The following is a 22602-nucleotide window of genomic DNA, read 5'->3' as shown; positions in this document are numbered from 1 at the left end:
CTGGCAAAATGACACAAAAAAGTAAAATATTTAAATTGCAATTGTTAGAAATTTTAATTGTTGTTCATAGTATTAATTTTTAAACAAGTGTTGTTTATTTGTTCGTTTCTTTTTGCTGCTTAATTTAATTGAATTTACTCAATGGATTCCTATTTCATGTTGCTTCTTATTGAAATCTATTTTTAAAATGCACAAATAGAAAATTTAATTTATAAAGGTTAAGAAGCATTTCTTATTTGTGTCAAAAAGAAAATACGAAATATTTTATTTACAACTATAAAATTATAAAAGTAATTGTATGGATTTATAGTCTAGTTATTGAATAATGACCATTTAGAGCTAATTTCAACATTGAATGGGGATCTGTAATGTGAAACATAATTTTGACTAAAATTAATTTAAACAAAAATTTAACCGGTAATTTTACCTTGATTTTAAAATTATAAATTTTTCAACATTTAATCAAACAATTAACTCTCAATTTGGTATAAGTTGTTATTTATTTATAATCCTATTATCATGAATATTAAAATTGTTTCTCTAAATTTTACTTAAATATCATCCTGATACAATCAATTACTCGCTTATTTATTTAAAAAAATTTAATCTAATAAAATTCTTAATCATTAAAACGAAAACAAAGACCGGATATTCATGTATAGAAGAAAAAAAAAATACTATAGAAACTGACGGTTTGTGACTGTGACTGACTGACTAAACAACGAACTCGCTAACTAAATAAACTGACTTGACTTGGCATGGCTTGATTTTGAGTTGACTGACTAAACTTAAGCTTTTGAATATTCATTGATTTGCAATTTCTGTTCAGTTCTTCTATTAGAAAAATAGAAAAAAAAAAAAAACAAAAAACAAAAAACAAACAATTCTAAAAATAATAGAAACAACTGCAACCATAATAAAGTGGGTGTTATTGTCTGGAATTAATTTCTGACAGTACGTGTTTAAATTAGAAAATGACTTTTGTTTTACAAGTATATAATAATTTAGCTGATTTTTTTTCTATTTTTGATTTGCTAATCTTTACTCCTTGTAGTATCAATCATTCATTTGCTCATTTATTCATTGTTCAATGCCTTATTTCCATTATAATTTAATTGCAATTGTATAAATTTGTAAATTGTTTTCTTATTTTTTTTCTACTCATAATTTGTTTCTTTACTCGTGTCTTAATAGTTTTTGTTTATTAATAAATGTTTTGTTTTCTATTAAGTATTATTGTTGCAATTGAAATATTTATTTATAAATTTTCTATTGTTATTTGTGTAATGTATTTACATATATTAATTATAGTTTGTAAATTGTATATGTTGTGTGAAATTGTTGAAATTAAATTTTCAATTAAATAAAGTTACTTTCAAAATAGCTTTAATTGCGATCAGTTTTCTGTAGAAAAGTATTCTACTCTATTTTCTATATAAATGATCAGTTTTCTATAGGAAACTTTCACGTTTAGTTTTCTATGATTTTTTTAGTTATCTCTAGAAATCGAAAACTTTAATAATCACAATTTTAAATCGATCAGTTATTTTTAGAAAACTTAAACGATTATTTTTTACTTTCTCGGTCAGTTTTCCAAATTTTTACGAACATTATAGGAAACTTTCAAGATCAATTTTCTATATTCTATATTTTCAAGATCTGCTTTGTATAAAAAAACTTTTACGATAAGAGTTCTACAAAAGAGTTTCATTCATTCAGTTCACTTCAGAAAAGCTTTGTTCTAGTTATTGTAGTTCTGTTCTAGTTCTGTTCTAGTTCTGTTCTAGTTCTGTTCTAGTTCTGTTCTAGTTCTGTTCTAGTTCTGTTCTAGTTCTGTTCTAGTTCTGTTCTAGTTCTGTTCTAGTTCTGTTCTAGTTCTGTTCTAGTTCTGTTCTAGTTCTGTTTCTAGTTCTGTTCTAGTTCTGTTCTAGTTCTGTTCTAGTTCTGTTCTAGTTCTGTTCTAGTTCTGTTCTAGTTCTGTTCTAGTTCTGTTCTAGTAGTTCTAGTGTTCTAGTTCTGTTCTAGTTCTGTTCTAGTTCTGTTCTAGTTCTGTTCTAGTTCTGTTCTAGTTCTGTTCTAGTTCTAGTTCTGTTCTAAGTTCTGTTCTAGTTCTGTTCTAGTTCTGTTCTAATTCTGTTCTAGTTCTGTTCTAGTTCTGTTCTAGTTCTGTTCTAGTGTCTGTTCTAGTTCTGTTCTAGTTCTGTTCTAGTTTCTGTTCTAGTTCTGTTCTAGTTCTGTTCTAGTTCTGTTCTAGTTCTGTTCTAGTTCTGTTTCTAGTTCTGTTCTAGTTCTGTTCTAGTTCTGTCTAGTTCTGTTCTAGTTCTGTTCTAGTTCTGTTCTAGTTCTGTTCTAGTTCTGTTCTAGTTCTGTTCTAGTTCTGTTCTAGTTCTGTTCTAGTTCGTTCTAGTTCTGTTCTAGTTCTGTTCTAGTTCTGTTCTAGTTCTGTTCTGTTCTGGTTCTAGTTTGTTCTAGTTCTGTTCTAGTTCTGTTCTAGTTCTGGTCTGTCTTTCTAGTTCTGTTCTAGTTCTGTTCCAGTTGTGTTCTAGTTGTTTCTAGTTCTGTTCTAGTTCTGTTCTATTTCTGTTCTATTTCTGTTCTATTTCTGTTCTAGTTCTGTTCTAGTTCTGTTCTAGTTCTGTTCTAGTCTGTTCTAGTTCTGTTCTAGTTCTGTTCTAGTTCTGTTCTAGTTCTGTTCTAGTTCTGTTCTAGTTCTGTTCTAGTTCTGTTCTAGTTCTTGTTCTAGTTCTGTTCTAGTTCTGTTCTAGTTCTGTTCTAGTTCTGTTCTAGTTCTGTTCTATTTCTGTTTTCGGTTGTTCTGTTCTAGTTCCTGTTCTAGTTCTGTTCTAGTTCTGTTCTAGTTCTGTTCTAGTTCTGTTCTAGTTCTGTTCTAGTTCTGTTCTAGTTCTGTTCTAGTTCTGTTCTAGTTCTGTCTAGTTAGTTCTAGTTCTGTTCTAGTTCTGTTCTAGTTCTGTTCTAGTTCTGTTCTAGTTCTGTTCTAGTTCTGTTCTAGTTCTGTTTTTCTGTTGGTCTGTTCTAGTTCCTGTTCTAGTTCCGTTCTAGTTCTGTTTTAGTTCTTTTCTAATTCTGTTCTAGTTCGATAAGTTTGAAATCAAATCTAATGTGAATTGCAATTTAATGTAAAATTTTTACCTACTTAATGTAAAGTTTTCAATGTGTGAAAATATGTTGATTCATTAAATACCGGATTACTAGGAAACTATTTAAATTAGCAAACAAAGCTCTTTCAACTCAGAACAATTAAAATAATTTCATCTTAAACTTTTCGAATTAACTAAAAGTAACAAATTTTCCTACTAATTGCAATTAGCAGACTAAATGACCTGTCTGCTGCTAACTCTGCTACACTAATGTCTGTCTAATACATTTTGTTTTGTTTTGTCTGACGGCAAGTTAAAGTTTCTTAGGAAATCGGTAAAGAACAATAAAGGCCTACACTCCAAACAAAATTCTAATTAATTTTTCAAATTTCTATTTAAATTTGATATTCGCACTTTAACAATTTACATACATTCATGTGAATGAGTGTCTGCCTGTGTGAGCTTGTATCTCATTAAATGATTTTTGTTTGTTATTGGTGTTGTTCTTTTCTTTTTGCTGTTGTTGTTAATAATTGCAAAATTTGTGTCTGAATTGATATTGAATAAATAAAAAGTCATATTAATCGACATGTTGTTGAAATAAATGCATGATTTGCATGCTTAACACATTTTCGAAAACCAAACAAAAAAAAAAAAAAAACTGAAATAATATTTTTTTCCAATTAAATAAAGTTCTGAGTGTAGGCTGATTAGTTCTGTTGCTGTTGTTTTGTTGTCGACTTGTTTAAATGTGTTGTAGTTTATTTTTTTCTTGCAACTTTATTTTTATGCCATATTGGGTGGTAATTATAAATACAACAGCAATAATAAGAGTAACAACAAAAAATTGTTTAACAAGTAGTCTAAACAATAAAATGTAAAAAACTTTACAGTAATAATAAACAATTAAGTACAAGAAGCAGTGGGTTAAGACGAATTCTGATTTTCGTACATTCCAGAACTAGAGCAGAACTTGAACAGAACTAGAACAGAACTAGAGCAGAACTAGAACAGAACTAGAACAGAACTAGAACAGAACTAGAACAGAACTAGAACAGAACTAGAACAGAACTAGAACAGAACGAACAGAACTAGAACAGAACTAGAACAGAACTAGAACAGAACTAGAACAGAACTACAGAACTAGAACAGAACTAGAACAGAACTAAACAGAACTAGAACAGAACTAGAACAGAACTAGAACAGAACTAGAACAGAACTAGAACAGAACTAACAGAACTAGAACAGAACTAGAACAGAACTAGAACAGAACTAGAACAGAACTAGAACAGAACTAGAACGAACTAGAACAGAAAAAAGAACTAGAACAGAACTAGAACAGAACTGAACGAACAGAACTAGAACAGAACTAGAACAGAACTAGAACAGAACTAGAACAGAACTAGAACAGAACTAGAACAGAACTAGAACAGAACTAGAACAGAACTAGAACAGAACTAGAACAGAACTAGAACAGAACTAGAACAGAACTAGAACAGAACTAGAACAGAACTAGAACAGAACTAGAACAGAACTAGAACAGAACTAGAACAGAACTAGAACAACTAGAACAGAACTAGAACAGAACTAGAACAGAACTAGAACAGAACTAGAACAGAACTAGAACAGAACTAGAACAGAACTAGAACAGAACTAGAACAGAACTAGAACAGAACTAGAAGAACTAGAACAGAACTAGAACAGAACTAGAACAGAACTAGAACAGAACTAGAACAGAACTAGAACAGAAACTAGAACAGAACTAGAACAGAAACTAGAACAGAACTAGAACAGAACTAGAACATAACTCGAACAAAACTAGAACAGAACTAGAACAGAACTAGAACAGAACTAGAATAAGAAAGAACTAGAACAGAACTAGAACAGAACTAGAACAGAACTAGAACAGAACTAGAACAGCAGAACTAGAACAGAACTAGAACAGAACTAGAACAGAACTAGAACAGAACTAGAACAGAACTAGAACAGAACTAGAACAGAAAACTAGAACAGAACTAGAACAGAACTAGAACAGAACTAGAACAGAACAGAACTAGAACAGAACTAGAACAGAACTAGAACAGAACTAGAACAGAACTAGAACAGAACTAGAACAGAACTAGAACAGAACTAGAACAGAACTAGAACAGAACTAGAACAGAACTAGAACAGAACTAGAACAGAACTAGAACAGAACTAGAACAGAACAGAACAGAACTAGAACAGAACTAGAACAGAAACTAGAACAGAACTAGAACAGAACTAGAACAGAACTAGAACAGAACTAGAACAGAACTAGAACAAAAGAAAGAAATAGAACAGAACTAGAACACAGAATAGAACAGAACTAGAACAGAACTAGAACAGAACTAGAACAGAACTAGAACAGAACTAGAACAGAACTAGAAACAGAACTAGAACAGAACTAGAACAGAACTAGAACAGAACTAGAACAGAACGAAATAGAACAGAACTAGAACAGAACTAGAACAGAACTAGAAACAGAACTAGAACAGAACTAGAACAGAACTAGAACCGAACTTAGAACAGAACTAGAACAGAACAGAACAGAACTAGAACAGAACTAGATACAGAAACTAGAACAGAACTAGAACAGAACTAGACAGAACTAGAACACCGAACTAGAACAGAACTAGAACAGAACTGCACAGAACTAGAACAGAACTAGAACAGAACTAGAACAGAACTAGAACAGAACTTAAGCAAGAACTAGAACAGAACTAGAAAACCAGAACTAGAAGCAGAAACTAGAACAGAACTAGAACAGAACTAGAACAGAACTAGATCAGAACTAGAACAGAATAGAACAGAACTAGAACAGAAACTAGAACAGAACTAGAACAGAACTAGAACAGAACTAGAACAGAACTAGAACAGAAACTAGAACAGAACTAGAACAGAACTAGAACAGAACTAGAACAGAACTAGAACAGAACTAGAACAGAACTAGAACAGAACTAGAACAGAACTAGAACAGAAACAGAACAGAACTAGAACAGAACTAGAACAGAACTAGAACAGAACTAGAACAGAACTAGAACAGAACTGAACAGAACTAGAACAGAACTAGAACAGAACTAGAGCAGAACTAGAACAGAACTAGAAACAGAACTAGACAGAATAGAACTAGAACTAGAACAGAACTAGAACAGAACTAGAACAGAACTAGAAACAGAACTATAACAGACGACTAGAACAGAACTAGAACAGAACTAGAACAGAACTGAACAGAACTAGAACAGAACTAGACACAGAACTAGACAGAACTAGAACGAACTAGAACAGAACTAGAACAGAACTAGAACAGAACTAGAACAGAAACTAGAACAGAACTAGAACAGAACTAGAACAGAACTTAGAACAGAACTAGGAACAGAACTAGAACAGAACTAGAACAGAACTAGAAACAGAACTAGAACAGAACTAGAACAGAACTAGCACAGAACTAGAACAGAACTAGAACAGAACTAGAACAGAACTAGAACAGAACAGAACAGACTGAACAGAACTAGAACAGAACTAGAACAGAACTAGAACAGAACTAGAACAGAACCTAGAACAGAACTAGAAAGAACTAGAACAGAACTAGAACAGAACTAGAACAGAACTAGAACAGAACTAGAACAGAACTAGAACAGAACTAGAACAGAACTAGAACAGAACTAGAACAGAACTAGAACAGAACTAGAACAGAACTAGAACAGAACTAGAACAGAACAGAACTAGAACAGAACTAGAACAGAACTAGAACAGAACTAGAACAGAACTAGAACAGAACTAGAACAGAACTAGAACAGAACTAGAACAGAACTAGAACAGAACTAGAACAGAACTAGAATAGAACTAGAACAGAACTAGAACAGAACTAGAACAGAACTAGAACAGAACTAGAACTAGAACAGAACTAGAACAGAACTAGAACAGAACTAGAACATATTTAGAACAGATCTAGAACAGATCTAGAACAAAAGTTATATTAATAGTGACATTCAATTTTCTATAGCAGAACTTAAACTGTCGTAAATTGCACATATTTGGAGAAAAACCTAATATGCGAACTTTGAAAATAAAAATAATGAAAATTAAATACAATATTATTTTTAGACATGATAGCAAATTGAAACTAATAATGATAAAAGTTGCTACAAAGACAGAAAAAAGATAATTATAAATAGTCAATGGTAATGAAGCAAATAAAGCAAACAAATTGCAAACTAACCCACTAACAGTGCTGGCAGCCACAGTCCAGCTTTTACTTTAGTTTTATTGTCAAAAAAAAAAAAAAAAAAAAAAAAACATTTAGCCTGAATCCGTTAGAGGGTTAAATATGTTTATTTATTCCTTCTAAGAACAAAAAAATAGTGAACTGATTTTAATAAGCACAGCGCCACATTTAAACATTTTGTAACGCCCAAATTGCTTGCACTAATTAGCATACTTGAGATTGAAATCTGAATGTCGTGGGTTTTAACGAAACAATTTTCCCACAAAACTAAGCAATTAATTTTGGATTAAAAGGTGTGAATTTTTTGACTCTACTTAATAAATTAAATGCAGAAAATAATTTGTGATTTAATAAATAACAACCGGAAATTTTCAAAATTAAAATATGAGATTGATTTGGCTTAGAACGATGTACATAATTGTTTTTTTATTATTTTAACTTAATATTTTCAAAACAACATATGATTTTTATTTATTTAGATGCCAACTAAAATGACGCATTAATTAAAATCACAAACAAAATTTTACAAAAAGCATTTTATTATAAAGTGTCTGAAATAGAGTCAACCTTGTCTAATGTGATCAAATGCACCGATTCGTAACGTTGCAAAATAATAAATAATTCTGGTTGCTAATATTAACAAGATAATTAAGAAACAATAGAATATAATTGTTTTTATTATTTTCATTTGCACAACAAACATTTTACGTAAAAAAACTGCAGTTTATTAATTTAGAATTAGTTGATAGTTTAAGTCATTAATACATACAATGAATATTTTTTTATTTAAAACTTATAAATTACTAGGTATGGAAAGAAAAAAGAATAGTCAGTCATATAATACAATATATAAGTATTTGTGTGCAGTTGTACTCATCATATTTGCTGCTAAATGTGCTCATTGAATAGGTTATAGAGTGTAATAAAATAAATACAAATTTTAATTCACTATAACTTACTACAATTACTATTGTTGTTGTTTTTAAATACGATAATTATTATTATTATATACATATAATATTTACTAGATAATATAAAAGGGTTAACTTAACTAAAAATAATTTGAAACTGAACTGGAATTGAACAAGAAATGAACCAGACCTGAACTAGAACTGAACTGGAAACTGAACTGGAACTGAACTAGAACTGAAACTAGAACTGAACTGGAACTGAACTAGAACTGAACTAGAACTGAAACTAGAACTGAACTAGAAACTGAAACTAGAACTGAACTAGAACTGAACTAGAACTGAACTAGAACTGAACTAGAACTGACTAGAACTGCACTAGAACTAAACTAGAACTGAACTAGAACTAAACTAGAAGAACTAGAACTGAACTAGAACTGAACTAGTTCTGAACTAGAACTGAACTAGAGCTGAACTAGAACTGAACTAGAACTGAACTAGAACTGAACTAGAACTGAACTAGAACTGAAATAGAACTGAACTAGAACTGAACTAGAACTGAACTAGAACTGAACTAGAACTGAACTAGAACTGAACTAGAACTGAACTAGAACTGAACTAGAACTGAACTAGAACTGAACTAGAACTGAACTAGAACTGAACTAGAACTGAACTAGAATGAACTAGAACTGAACTAGAACTGAACTAGAACTGAACTAGAACTGAACTAGAACTGAACTAGAACTGAACTAGAACTGAACTAGAACTGAACTAGAACTGAACTAGAACTAACTAGAACTTAACTAGAACTGAACTAGAACTGAACTAGAACTGAACTAGAACTGAAATAGAACTGAACTAGAACTGAACTAGAACCGAACTAGAACTGAACTAGAACTGAACTAGAACTGAACTAGAACTGAACTAGAACTGAACTAGAACTCAACTAGAACTGAACTAGAAGAACTAGAACTGAACTAGAACTGAACTAGAACTGAACTAGAACTGAACTAGAACTGAACTAGAACTGAACTAGAACTGAACTAGAACTGAACTAGAACTGAACTAGAACTGAACTAGAACTGAACTAGAACTGAAGTAGAACTGAACTAGAACTGAACTAGAACTGAACTAGAACTGAACTAGAACTGAACTAGAACTGAACTAGAACTGAACTAGAACTGAACTAGAACTGAACTAGAACTGAACTAGAACTGAACTAGAACTGAACTAGAACTGAACTAGAACTGAACTAGAACTGAACTAGAACTGAACTAGAACTGAACTAGAACTGAACTAGAACTGAACTAGAACTGAACTAGAACTGAACTAGAACTGAACTAGAACTGAACTAGAACTGAACTAGAACTGAACTAGAATGAACTAGAACTGAACTAGAACTGAACTAGAACTGAACTAGAACTGAACTAGAACTGAACTAGAACTGAACTAGAACTGAACTAGAACTGAACTAGAACTGAACTAGAACTGAACTAGAACTGAACTAGAACTGAACTAGAACTGAACTAGAACTGAACTAGAACTGAACTAGAACTGAACTAGAACTGAACTAGAACTGAACTAGAACTGAACTAGAACTGAACTAGAACTGAACTAGAACTGAACTAGAACTGAACTAGAACTGAACTAGAACTGAACTAGAACTGAACTAGAACTGAACTAGAACTGAACTAGAACTGAACTAGAACTGAACTAGAACTGAACTAGAACTGAACTAGAACTGAACTAGAACTGAACTAGACCTGAACTGAACTAGAACTGAACTAGAACTGAACTAACTGCACTAGAACTGAACTAGAACTGAACTAGAACTGAACTAGAACTGAACTAGAACTGAACTAGAACTGAACTAGAACTGAACTAGAACTGAACTAGAACTGAACTAGAACTGAACTAGAACTGAACTAGAACTGAACTAGAACTGAACTAGAACTGAACTAGAACTGAACTAGAACTGAACTAGAACTGAACTAGAACTGAACTAGAACTGAACTAGAACTGAACTAGAACTGAACTAGAACTGAACTAGAAATGAACTAGAACTGAACTAGAACTGAACTAGAACTGAACTAGAATGAACTAGAACTGAACTAGAACTGAACTAACTGAACTAGAACTGAACTAGAACTGAACTAGAACTGAACTAGAACTGAACTAGAACTGAACTAGAACTGAACTAGAACTGAACTAGAACTGAACTAGAACTGAACTAGAACTGAACTAGAACTGAACTAGAACTGAACTAGAACTGAACTAGAACTGAACTAGAACTGAACTAGAACTGAACTAGAACTGAACTAGAACTGAACTAGAACTGAACTAGAACTGAACTAGAACTGAACTAGAACTGAACTAGAACTGAACTAGAACTGAACTAGAACTGAACTAGAACTGAAATAGAACTGAACTAGAACTGAACTAGAACTGAACTAGAACTGAACTAGAACTGAACTAGAACTGAACTGAACAGAACTGAAACTAGAACTGAACTACTGTTTTAACTAGAACTAACTAGAACTGAACTAGAACTGAACTAGAACTGAACTAGAACTGAACTAGAACGAACTAGAACTGACTAGAATTGATCTATAACTGAACTAGAACTGAACTAGGAAACTGAACAAACTGAATTAGAACTGAACTAGATCTTCAACTAGAACTGAACATTTGTATAAAACAATGTTGTTCAAATGCATATTTAATTAATAATAATAATTATTTGTATTTTAATTGGGTAGTTAATGAATTAATAACATTCAGATTTAATTAATTCGCATTATTGAGCTTAAGGTTTTTTTGTGGAGAGAAATACATTTAAAAACATTAATTAAAATGACATTAATTTCTAGACAAAAAACCAAAAAATAAAAACGCGAAACACATTTATTATTATTTTTTAATAAAATAATCATGATTCATGGATAAATAATTTAATTAAATATTAATAAAAATTAAATAAAATAAACAATAAGCAATTAAAGAAACACTAACACTCACATTTGTTATAAAAAAAATGAAAACAAAAAAAAAAAACAATTACACAGAAAATTGTGTAAAAATGCCATTAAAATACACAACCATTCTGTCAGCCGCTCTGTCGTACTGACTGCCCAATGAGTCAGTAAGTTAGAGTCATAACAGCGCAGTACGAGCAATAAAATGTCATTTATACATTATTTTTTTGTTCACATAAAAATACGAGCAAAAAAACTATTTGGGTCAACACAACAATTAACACTCGTCGCAGTCATTTAAGGGAGAATAGCGAAAAAAAAAAATAATTAAATAAAAAAACCAATGTGACTGACTGGTAAACAATTGTAATCAATAAATATTTAACAAGCAAATATAAAACTAATAATGCGAAGCAAAAAGTTTTTAATAATAATTATTTGAAAACATTGCACTCAGAAAAATTTCCAATATAATTTGCTAAAGTGACCCACTTCAATTGACTCTTAATTGATGAATTCATTCTATTGTTTTTTAAGTTAAGGCAGACCAATGAAATATTAATGCTTCAAAAATGATGAAAAATTTTAACCAAGAAAACAGGAGAAAACCTCCTTGTGAAATATATGATTTATTACACTTGTTTACAGTTTTGTAATTTTATTACAAAAAATTCCATGTTTGATGCAAATTATTTATTTCAATGCATTTTAATCATATTTAACAGTCCAATTCTTAAAATAATATTTAAACAAAACAATACTATAGTGAAATTAAATAAAAATCCGTTAATATTTCATTTTATCCATCATTCAATACGTACAAACACATTAAGTTGTAATCGACCATAATTCAAAAAATGCAGTCAACAGTCTACACTATACAGCAATAATAATCACACATTTCAATTTAAGGAAATAAAGAAAAAAAAAAAAAAAAAACACATTCTGCACTGAAAATTCATTAAATAACAACATTAAAATACATACACAACAACAAGAAATAAATAAGCTTAAAAGCCCTATTCGAACATACATACAACAACATCAATAAACTATTGTTTGTTCAACTATTTGCTGTTTTCATTCCAAACAGCAATAAAACAAATTGTGAAAAAAAGAAAATCAACTATTTGAGAAAAAACAACTAATGCTAATTCAGCGATTTTTATCCGATAATACTGTTCTGAAAATTTATTGGAACAGAATCGAACTGGACTGAGAAGTCGAACAGAACTGAGAACTCGAACAGAACTGAGAACTCGAACAGAACTAGAACAAACTAGAACAGAACTAGAACAGAACTAGAACAGAACTAGAACAGAACTAGAACAGAACTAGAACAGAACTAGAACAGAACTAGAACAGAACTAGAACAGAACTAGAACAGAACTAGAACAGAACTAGAACAGAACAAGAACGAACTAGAACAGAACTAGAACAGAACTAGAACAGACTAGAACAGAACTAGAACAGAACTAGAACAGAACTAGAACAGAACTAGAACAGACTAGAACAGAACTAGAACAGAACTAGAACAGAACTAGAACAGAACTAGAACAGAACTAGAACAGAACTAGAACAGAACTAGAACAGAACTAGAACAGAACTAGAACAGAACTAGAACAGAACTAAACAGAACTAGAACAGAACTAGAACAGAACAGACAGAACTAGAACAGAACTAGAACAGAACTAGAACAGAACTAGAACAGAACTAGAACAGAACTAGAACAGAACAGAAAAACCAGAAACTAGAACAGAACTAGAACAGAACTAGAACAGAACTAGAACAGAACTAGAACAGAACTAGAACAGACTAGAACAGAACTATAACAGAACTAGAACAGAACTAGAACAGAACTAGAACAGAACTAAACAGAACTAGAAATAACTAGACAGAAACTAGAACAGAACAGAACAGAACTAGAAACAGAACTAGAACAGAACTAGAACAGAACTAGAACAGAACTAGAACAGAACTAGAACAGAACTAGAACAGAACTAGAACAGACTAGAACAGATCTTGAACAGAACTAGAACAGAACTAGAACAGATCTTGAACAGAACTAGAACACAACTAGAACACAACTAGAACAGAACTAGAACAGAACTAGAATAGAACTAGAACAGAACTAGAACAGAACTAGAACAGAACTAGAACAGAACTAGAAGAACTAGAACAGAACTAGAACAGAACTAGAACAGAACTAGAACAGAACTAGAACAGAACTAGAACAGAACTAGAACAGAACTAGAACAGAACTAGAACAGAACTAGAACAGAACTAGAACAGAACTAGAACAGAACTAGAACAGAACTAGAACAGAACTAGAACAGAACTAGAACAGAACTAGAACAGAACTAGAACAGAACTAGAACAGAACTAGAACAGAACTAGAACAGAACTAGAACAGAACTAGAACAGAACTAGAACAGAACTAGAACAGAACTAGAACAGAACTGAACAGAACTAGACCAGAACTAGAACAGAACTAGAACAGAACTAGACAGAACTAGAACAGAAACTAGAACAGGAACTAGAAACAGAACTATGAACAGAACTAGACAGAACTAGAACAGAACTAGAACAGAACTAGAACCGAACTAGAAACAGACCTAGAACAGAACTAGAAACAGAACTAGAAACAGAAACTAGACAGAAAATACACGAACAGAACTAGAAGCAGAACTAGAACAGAACTAGAACAGAAACTAGAAACAGAACTAGAACAGAACCTAGAAACAGAAACTAGAACAGAACTAGAACAGATCTAGAACAGAATCTCGAACAGAACTTAGAACAGAACTACGAACTAGAACTAGAACTATAACAGAAACTAGAAACAGACCTAGAACAGAATAGTAGAACAGCATCTAGAACAGAACTAGAACAGAACTAGTACAACTAGAACAGAACTAAACTTGAAATTACACAAAAGGACCTTTTTGATGTATTCTTATGCACAGATTTGAAGATTTGCATTGAAATGTCTATGAACTCATCAATTGCTCCCATTATGAATCATCTGAATTTAAAACGAAAAAAAAAAAAAAAAAAACGTTTAACGTTGAAGATGATGCTTAGTTTTTGAAATCAGTCATCTATAATTTGATACAAAACACGAAAAGACTGCAGGAACTTAATCATCTGAAATAACAACCTACTGAGCCACTTAAATTTAAATGAACAAATTAAATGAGAGACTGAATGTATAGCATAAACCAAAACAATTTTTCAAAAAACTAATTTGATAAAATTAAGAAATGAATACTAAAGGAGAATAAAAAACTCGTGTGCTAAAATATGAAGAATTTATTTTTAGCTAAAAGGCATAAAATAAATTCTTCAACATTTAATCTTAAAATGACATTCTAATATGAAAACAATTAAATTAATTTTAATTTGAAAACACAAAAACAAAACAAACGCAAAAAGTCAACAAAAAAATCAACACTAGAAGAATTTCAAATTTATGCTTTATAGTGGGAATTTCTTTCATTTCTTTCTACAACCAAAAAGAAAACATATTTTTGTCGAGATTCATGATTATTAATAAATTTGAAGAGTCAGAGCAGATAAGGAATGTTTTCATTTAAGTTAGGCATTATAAGAAGTAATGCTGAAGCAGTAAATAAAAAATATTAGAGAACTATTAAGTTGTAGAAAAACTATTTCAGTGAACTAAAATTAAAATATATTTTAAATAATTTATATTTAAAAAGAATTTATATTTTAAAGTTCTGTTCTCTACCCCCACCCATATACGACACATGCCTGTTTTTTGTTGTACAAAATTCATATAGTTTTTCAAACTCACTTGTGGCCGAAAATTATAAACAAAATACAAAAAGAAGGAAAGATTCCAAAATATCATTCTTTTTATGAGTAACGAACAACGATCTGGCAGTCTTTTGAAGATTCAAAAGATGATGAACTCATATTTAAATTCATTTTTATGTTGTCTTTTATTTTTATTGTTTCGGCATTTCATTCCCTCCTTAAAAAAAAAAAACTAAAAAAATCTTCTGTTTTTTTTTTTTTTTTGTTGGAACTTGTGACGTTGTCGACAAACAAACACTAAATGATTTAAATAATTTTTCATTTCTCATTTATTTATATTTTCTTTGTAGTTAAATCACATTTAATCTTTATTTAATGTTTTCTCTACAATTTTGTTAATTTTGTTGTGATCATTTTAAAATTGTGTCACTTGTGGAGCAACCAAAAAAAGACTGAAAAAAATGAGTTATATTTTTTTAAACACATTCATTTAAATGGCATATATTCTGCTTTATTTATCTCACAATGCTTGTTTAAACAAAAATATGATGTGTCATTAAAAATCTAAAGGAATTTTTAAAATCATTAGCAGGGGGGGAAAAACATAGAGTTTTTGTCACTTTGAAAACAAAGTTGTGGTGTCTATTTTTGGTATGAAAAATAAAATATGGTCTCAGGTTGCAAATTAAATATTTCTCCTTGGAAATGGAAATGTCAAAGTTTAAAATAATAAATTAATTGTGGTTGCAAATGAGTTAGAAAATCAATAAATTTTATATGATAAAAATTAACGAATTTAAAAAAGTTCTGTTCTGTTCTAGTTCTGTTCTAGTTCAGTTCTAGTTCAGTTCTAGTTCAGTTCTAGTTCTGTTCTAGTTCTGTTCTAGTTCTGTTCTAGTTCTGTTCTAGTTCTGTTCTAGTTCTGTTCTAGTTCTGTTCTGTTCTGTTCTAGTTCTGTTCTAGTTCTGTTCTAGTTCTGTTCTAGTTCTGTTCTAGTTCTGTTCTAGTTCTGTTCTAGTTCTGTTCTAGTTCTGTTCTAGTTCTGTTCTAGTTCTGTTCTAGTTCTGTTCTAGTTCTGTTCTAGTTCTGTTCTAGTTCTGTTCTAGTTCTGTTCTAGTTCTGTTCTAGTTCTGTTCTAGTTCTGTTCTAGTTCTGTTCTAGTTATGTTCTGTTCTAGTTCTGTTCTAGTTCTGTTCTAGTTCTAGTTCTGTTCTAGTTCTGTTCTAGTTCTGTTCTAGTTCTGTTCTAGTTCTGTTCTAGTTCTGTTATAGTTCTGTTCTAGTTCTGTTCTAGTTCTGTTCTAGTTCCGTTCTAGTTCTGTTCTAGTTCTGTTCTAGTTCTGTTCTAGTTCTGTTCTAGTTCTGTTCTGGTTCTGTTCTAGTTCTGTTCTAGTTCTGTTCTAGTTCTGTTCTAGTTCTGTTCTAGTTCTGTTCTTGTTCTGTTCTAGTTCTGTTCTAGTTCTGTTCTAGATCTGTTCTAGTTCTGGTCTAGTTCTGTTCTAGTTCTGTTCTAGTTCTGTTCTAGTTCTGTTCTAGTTCTGTTATAGTTCTGTTCTAGTTCTATTCTAGTTCTGTTCTAGTTCTGTTCTAGTTCTGTTCTAGTTCTGTTCTAGTTCTGTTCTAGTTCTGTTCTAGTTCTTTTCTAGTTCTGTTCTAGTTCTGTTCTAATTCTGTTCTAGTTCTGTTCTAGTTCTGTTCTAGTTCTGTTCTACTTCTGTTCTACTTCTGTTCTAGTTCTGTTATAGTTCTGTTTTTGTTCTGTTCTAGTTCTGTTCTAGTATAATTTTTTGTTCTGTTCTAGTTTAATTTTAGTTCTGCTTAAGTTCTGTTCTTGTGCTGTTCTTGTTAAGTTTTGTTCATTTTTTCAGTATGTTCCAGTTCTACTGTAGGTATTTCTGTTTTGGTTCTATTCTAGTTCCTATCTAGTTATTTATAATAAAAATATCACATTAATAAACTTACCTTTCTTTAGGTGTTTTCCCAAAAGCGAAGTTGTCTTCTCCCGATCAGTGGTTATACCCAAAATTTGATTTTGTTTTACGGCAGGAGGTGGTGACAAAGAATCTCTTGATTTTTTGGCCACACATAAATTTAGCGGTTGATCCATTGGTTGCGGAGCCATTGGTGTTAAATCTGAACCCACAGCAATACTTGTCGCCACTTGATCATCTTCGCTGGTCTCACTCACCGAAGCACTGCGCAGCTGAGACTGATCATATTGATTGATTTGTGCGGAATATTGTTGTTGAAAGTTGCGTAAAATACTTTTTGGTGATTTTGCGGGGGCAGGTGGTATATTTGTGGCGGACGAATTTGAAGATTCGTCTTGAGTATCATGTGTTAGCCTAGAATTGAGTAATGTTGTGGTCAATGAGATGTTGTTGCTATCACGTAATCCTAAAATATCCGCTATGGTGTGAGGAGTAGGTCGGTTAGGTGGACGGGCATAAACATGTGGATGCCACGATGGTGGCGTTGCCATATTTGTAGCTAACAAATGGGCTTCGGTTGAAACGTTGGGAGAGTGTGATTGCCTTTGTTGTGGCGTTTTTGCAAGTATTCCAACAGGTGGTGGTGGAGGGGTTGACATATGTTTGCCTCCTCCCGCTGCTCCACTGCCTGCATAGCCATTAGTGTAATTAATTTGTTTAATAGGAGCCTCTAAAGATTTTTGTAAAAATGTTGTGTTCGCTGTTGGCATCATTGTTTGCTGTTGTTGTAAGTCAGGGAATTTTTCCTTAGAATTGTATTGATTAGGACTAGCTGTTGTTGGTGTAGTAGAAGTTGCAATGCCACAACTACCTGTTGCTGCTGGTGATAATGCTTCTGCTGTTGCATTATTATGTGTTGTTGTTGCTGCTGCCATATTCTGACTCGAAGGTGCAGGTGTAGTTGTTGCTAAATTCATTGTATGATTATAATTGTTATTATAGGTTTCTAACATATTGTTGCTGTTGCTGTGACTACCAATGTTGTTATTGTTGATTGTGCTACAATTATTATTGTTGTTGTTGCTGTTGCTATTATTGCTACTGTTGATATTATCATACATTGTATGTGAAGCTACGGGTGGTATCGTTAAAGGACTACGATACACATATGAACTTGTTGCCATTTTATGTTGTTGTTGCTGCTGTTGATGATGATATTCTTGCAACTTGTAGTTACCACTAGCAATGTTATTATAATGATTTTGCTGTTGATAATAATGTTGTTGCTGTATCTGCTGTTGTAGATGATGAGGGTTATATAGCTTTTGTGCTACTGTGTTTGTTGTTGTTGTCTCGAATATTGGTACATGTGTTGCTCCACTAACCATTTCTGTTGTTGCTGTGGCTGCCACAATGTCACATTCAATTTCTGGCATCATTTATGAAACATTTTTGCCCGACATAAAATAATAAATTTGTAATTCATTAGAGAATGTGAGTTGTTCTGCAAGTAGATTGTAAAAAAAGAGACGATTTGTTTAAATTTTAATTACACATGGATGAAATTATTGATTTGATATTTTATTTAATTGTTCAGTTCAGTTCTAGTTCAGTTCTAGTTCAGTTCTAGTTCAGTTCTAGTTCAGTTCTAGTTCAGTTCTAGTTCAGTTCTAGTTCAGTTCTAGTTCAGTTCTAGTTCAGTTCAGTTCTAGTTCAGTTCAGTTCTACTTCAGTTCTAGTTCAGTTCTAGTTCAGCTCTAGTTCAGATCCAGTTCAGTTCTAGTTCAGTTCTAGTTCAGTTCTAGTTCAGTTCTAGTTCAGTCCTAGTTCAGTTCTAGTTCAGTTCTAGTTTAGTTCTAGTTCAGTTCTAGTTCAGTTTTAGTTCAGTTTTAGTTCAGTTCTAGTTCAGTTCTAGTTCAGTTCTAGTTCAGTTCTAGTTCAGTTCTAGTTCAGTTCTAGTTCAGTTCTAGTTCAGTTCTAGTTCAGTTCTAGTTCAGTTCTAGTTCAGTTCTAGTTCAGTTCTAGTTCAGTTCTAGTTCAGTTCTAGTTCAGTTCTAGTTCAGTTCTAGTTCAGTTCTAGTTCAGTTCTAGTTCAGTTCTAGTTCAGTTCTAGTTCAGTTCTAGTTCAGTTCTAGTTTAGTTCTAGTTCAGTTCTAGTTCAGTTTTAGTTCAGTTTTAGTTCAGTTCTAGTTCAGTTCTAGTTCAGTTCTAGTTCAGTTCTAGTTCAGTTCCAGTTCAGTTCTAGTTCAGTTCTAGTTCAGTTCTAGTTCAATTCTAGTTCAGTTCTAGTTCAGTTCTAGTTCAGTTCTAGTTCAGTTCTAGTTCAGTTCTAGTTCAGTTCTAGTTCAGTTCTAGTTCAGTTCTAGTTCAGTTCTAGTTCAGTTCTAGCTCAGTTCTAGTTCAGTTCTAGTTCAGTTCTAGTTCAGTTCTAGTTCAGTTCTAGTTCAGTTCTAGTTCAGTTCTAGTTCAGTTCTAGTTCAGTTCTAGTTCAGTTCTAGTTCAGTTCTAGTTCAGTTCTAGTTCAGTTCTAGTTCAGTTCTAGTTCAGTTCTAGTTCAGTTCTAGTTCAGTTCTAGTTCAGTTCTAGTTCAGTTCTAGTTCAGTTCTAGTTCAGTTCTAGTTCAGTTCTAGTTCAGTTCTAGTTCAGTTCTAGTTCAGTTCTAGTTCAGTTCTAGTTCAGTTCTAGTTCAGTTCTAGTTCAGTTCTAGTTCAGTTCTAGTTCAGTTCTAGTTCAGTTCTAGTTCAGTTCTAGTTCAGTTCTAGTTCAGTTCTAGTTCAGTTCTAGTTCAGTTCTAGTTCAGTTCTAGTTCAGTTCTAGTTCAGTTCTAGTTCAGTTCTAGTTCAGTTCTAGTTCAGTTCTAGTTCAGTTCTAGTTCAGTTCTAGTTCAGTTCTAGTTCAGTTCTAGTTCAGTTCTAGTTCAGTTCTAGTTCAGTTCTAGTTCAGTTCTAGTTCAGTTCTAGTTCAGTTCTAGTTCAGTTCTAGTTCAGTTCTAGTTCAGTTCTAGTTCAGTTCTAGTTCAGTTCTAGTTCAGTTCTAGTTCAGTTCTAGTTCAGTTCTAGTTCAGTTCTAGTTCAGTTCTAGTTCAGTTCTAGTTCAGTTCTAGTTCAGTTCTAGTTCAGTTCTAGTTCAGTTCTAGTTCAGTTCTAGTTCAGTTCTAGTTCAGTTCTAGTTCAGTTCTAGTTCAGTTCTAGTTCAGTTCTAGTTCAGTTCTAGTTCAGTTCTAGTTCAGTTCTAGTTCAGTTCTAGTTCAGTTCTAGTTCAGTTCTAGTTCAGTTCTACTTCAGTTCTAGTTCAGTTCTAGTTCAGCTCTAGTTCAGTTCCAGTTCAGTTCCAGTTCAGTTCTAGTTCAGTTCTAGTTCAGTTCTAGTTCAGTTCTAGTTCAGTTTTAGTTCAGTTCTAGTTTAAGTTCAGTTCTAGTTTTAGTTCAGTTCTAGTTGTAGTTCAGTTCTAGTTCAATTCTAGTTCTTAGTTTATCCTAATTCAATTGCAGTTCAGTTCATGGTTAGTTCTAGTTCAGTTCGGATTCAGTTCTGGTTCTGTTCTTTAGTTGTAAGTATGTATGTTTGTGATTAGTCTATTGCTACTATAAGTCAGTCTAAAATAATAAAAACATCTAAGAAAGTCATTTATAATAAAGTGTTATTAACTAATTATACAGAGTTTTGCATTTGTTATAAAATATTTATTTATGTATCTGTATATTAACATATTTAAATAGAATATAATCATTGTGAAACTTTACAACAAATAACATAATAGCATAATAAAACATTATTTGGAAATGAATAGAACAAAATAATATTATTATACATACATAGGTAACATATAATATTCTATATATTATCCTTTATTTAAAATATAACAATTTAATTAAGGCAATTAATTATAAACACTGTTGATGATAATGCTGATAATTAAACTATGTTTATGTAAATGTTCAGGAAACACCCACATACGGATAGAACTATTTAAATATAAAAATTTTATATATGTACATGTTCGACTGACTTTATAAGAAAAGCCCTGTTGAAAAGAAAACCAATTTAAGTTGTTTAAAACTATTAAATTTATTCAAATCCCAATTGGTATAAAGGATAGAGATAGAGAGAAAAAATTAAATATAAATAAATGAATGAATAAATTTAAGCAGAGCATACAAATACATACATATATATGTATGTATGTATGGATATTTTAAGCACACATAAGCATTCATTCGTTTACTCATTTAGTCATTCATTCACATTCAAACACTTATGGAATTAAAATACTATAATAATTTGACTCTATTACACTTATAACATTTTAAATCTGTATGAGAGTGTATGTAAAGATATTAAGACGGTTCTGCTTTTGATAATTTCCAAGAAGTAGTGTATTCTAAAATGTCATATAAATTGTACTACATAGTTCTTATTTCAAATTATTTCTGACTTGTTTTTGAACACCCTTATTATATACATTTAGATTGTAGATAAATTGTTGTAATTTGGCAACCTTCAACCTTTTACTATATAATACAATTTAAATAAAAATATTCATACTTTTACTACCAACAACACCATCATCATGGTGATGATAATGATGTAGGAACTTATATCCTGGAAGTTTTAGAAGAAGTCAATGTATACCATTTACATACATATATATTTTTTTTTAATTTCTAACAAATGTATTAGATCACATGACAAGTACGTTTGTATTTTTAATATTTATTAGGAAATATTTATTTTACTTGAAAACCTGCTAGAAAATTAATATTCCGAAATATTATGTCACAGTTCTGTCAGTAATCTGTGGTTATAAAATGTCAATAGTTTGAGGACGGTCCTTCCGATCTGCAGGAAACAATGAACGTTCCAGTTTTTATGATGGAGAATGTAAATGAAATTGTAATTTGTATATAAAAAATGTTCTGCTTTACCTATGAATATACAAACACACATGTTATTTTACTACATTTTAAATAACACTCTTTATAATGTACTATGAATATGAACAATTCAAATAATTTACACTGTTTCCCATTAAGAGCAAAAAAAAATAAGAGCAAAAAGATTTTAGTTAGGGATCTGAGATAAATTATTATATTCAATAAATTTTAACTAGAACTGAATTAGAATTGAACTAGAACTTAACTAGAATGAACTAGAACTGAACTAGAACTGAACTAGAACTGAACTAGAACTGAACTAGAACTGAACTAGAACTGAACTAGAACTGAACTAGAACTGAAACTAGAACTGAACTAGAACTGAACTAGAACTGAACTAGAACTGAACTAGAACTGAACTAGAACTGAACTAGAACTGAACTAGAACTGAACTAGAACTGAACTAGAACTGTAACTAGAACTGAACTAGAACTGAACTAGAACTGAACTAGAACTGAAACTAGAAACTGAACTAGAACTGAAACTAGAAACTGAACTAGAACTGAACTAGAACTGAACTAGGAACTGAACTAGAGCTGAACTAGAGCTGAACTAGAGCTGAACTAGAACTGAGCTAGAAAATGATCTAGAACTGAAATAGAACTGAACTAGAACTGAACTAGAACTGAACTAGAACTGAACTAGAACTGAACTAGAAACTGAACTAGAACTGAACTAGAACTGAACTAGAACTGAACTAGAACTGAACTAGCAACCTGAACTAGAACTGAA

General features: G+C 31.6%; 1 protein-coding gene and 1 long non-coding RNA gene across 3 annotated transcripts in view; one reads left to right on the top strand and one right to left on the bottom strand.

Annotated features, from left to right (window-relative positions):
• The window catches only part of LOC119604455, a 156957-nt gene that overhangs the window by 70355 nt on the left and 64000 nt on the right, over nucleotides 1–22602 (top strand). The gene's annotated exons all lie outside the window — the stretch shown is intronic.
• Nucleotides 1–22602, bottom strand: part of LOC119604453 (putative mediator of RNA polymerase II transcription subunit 26) — a 143558-nt gene that overhangs the window by 57155 nt on the left and 63801 nt on the right. For both annotated transcript variants that reach the window (XM_037957077.1, XM_037957078.1), the window contains one exon: nucleotides 16969–18441. In XM_037957077.1, coding sequence (XP_037813005.1) covers nucleotides 16969–18376 — 1408 coding nt within the window. In that variant the 5' untranslated portion in view covers nucleotides 18377–18441. The remainder of the gene's footprint in view (nucleotides 1–16968; nucleotides 18442–22602) is intronic.

This window comes from Lucilia sericata, unplaced genomic scaffold (assembly GCF_015586225.1).
Source record: "Lucilia sericata isolate MDLA Ls3-8-SP2 unplaced genomic scaffold, ASM1558622v1 Contig000396F_arrow, whole genome shotgun sequence".
In the NCBI taxonomy this organism is placed as follows: domain Eukaryota; kingdom Metazoa; phylum Arthropoda; class Insecta; order Diptera; family Calliphoridae; genus Lucilia; species Lucilia sericata.
This window is presented reverse-complemented; position numbering and strand designations above follow the sequence as displayed.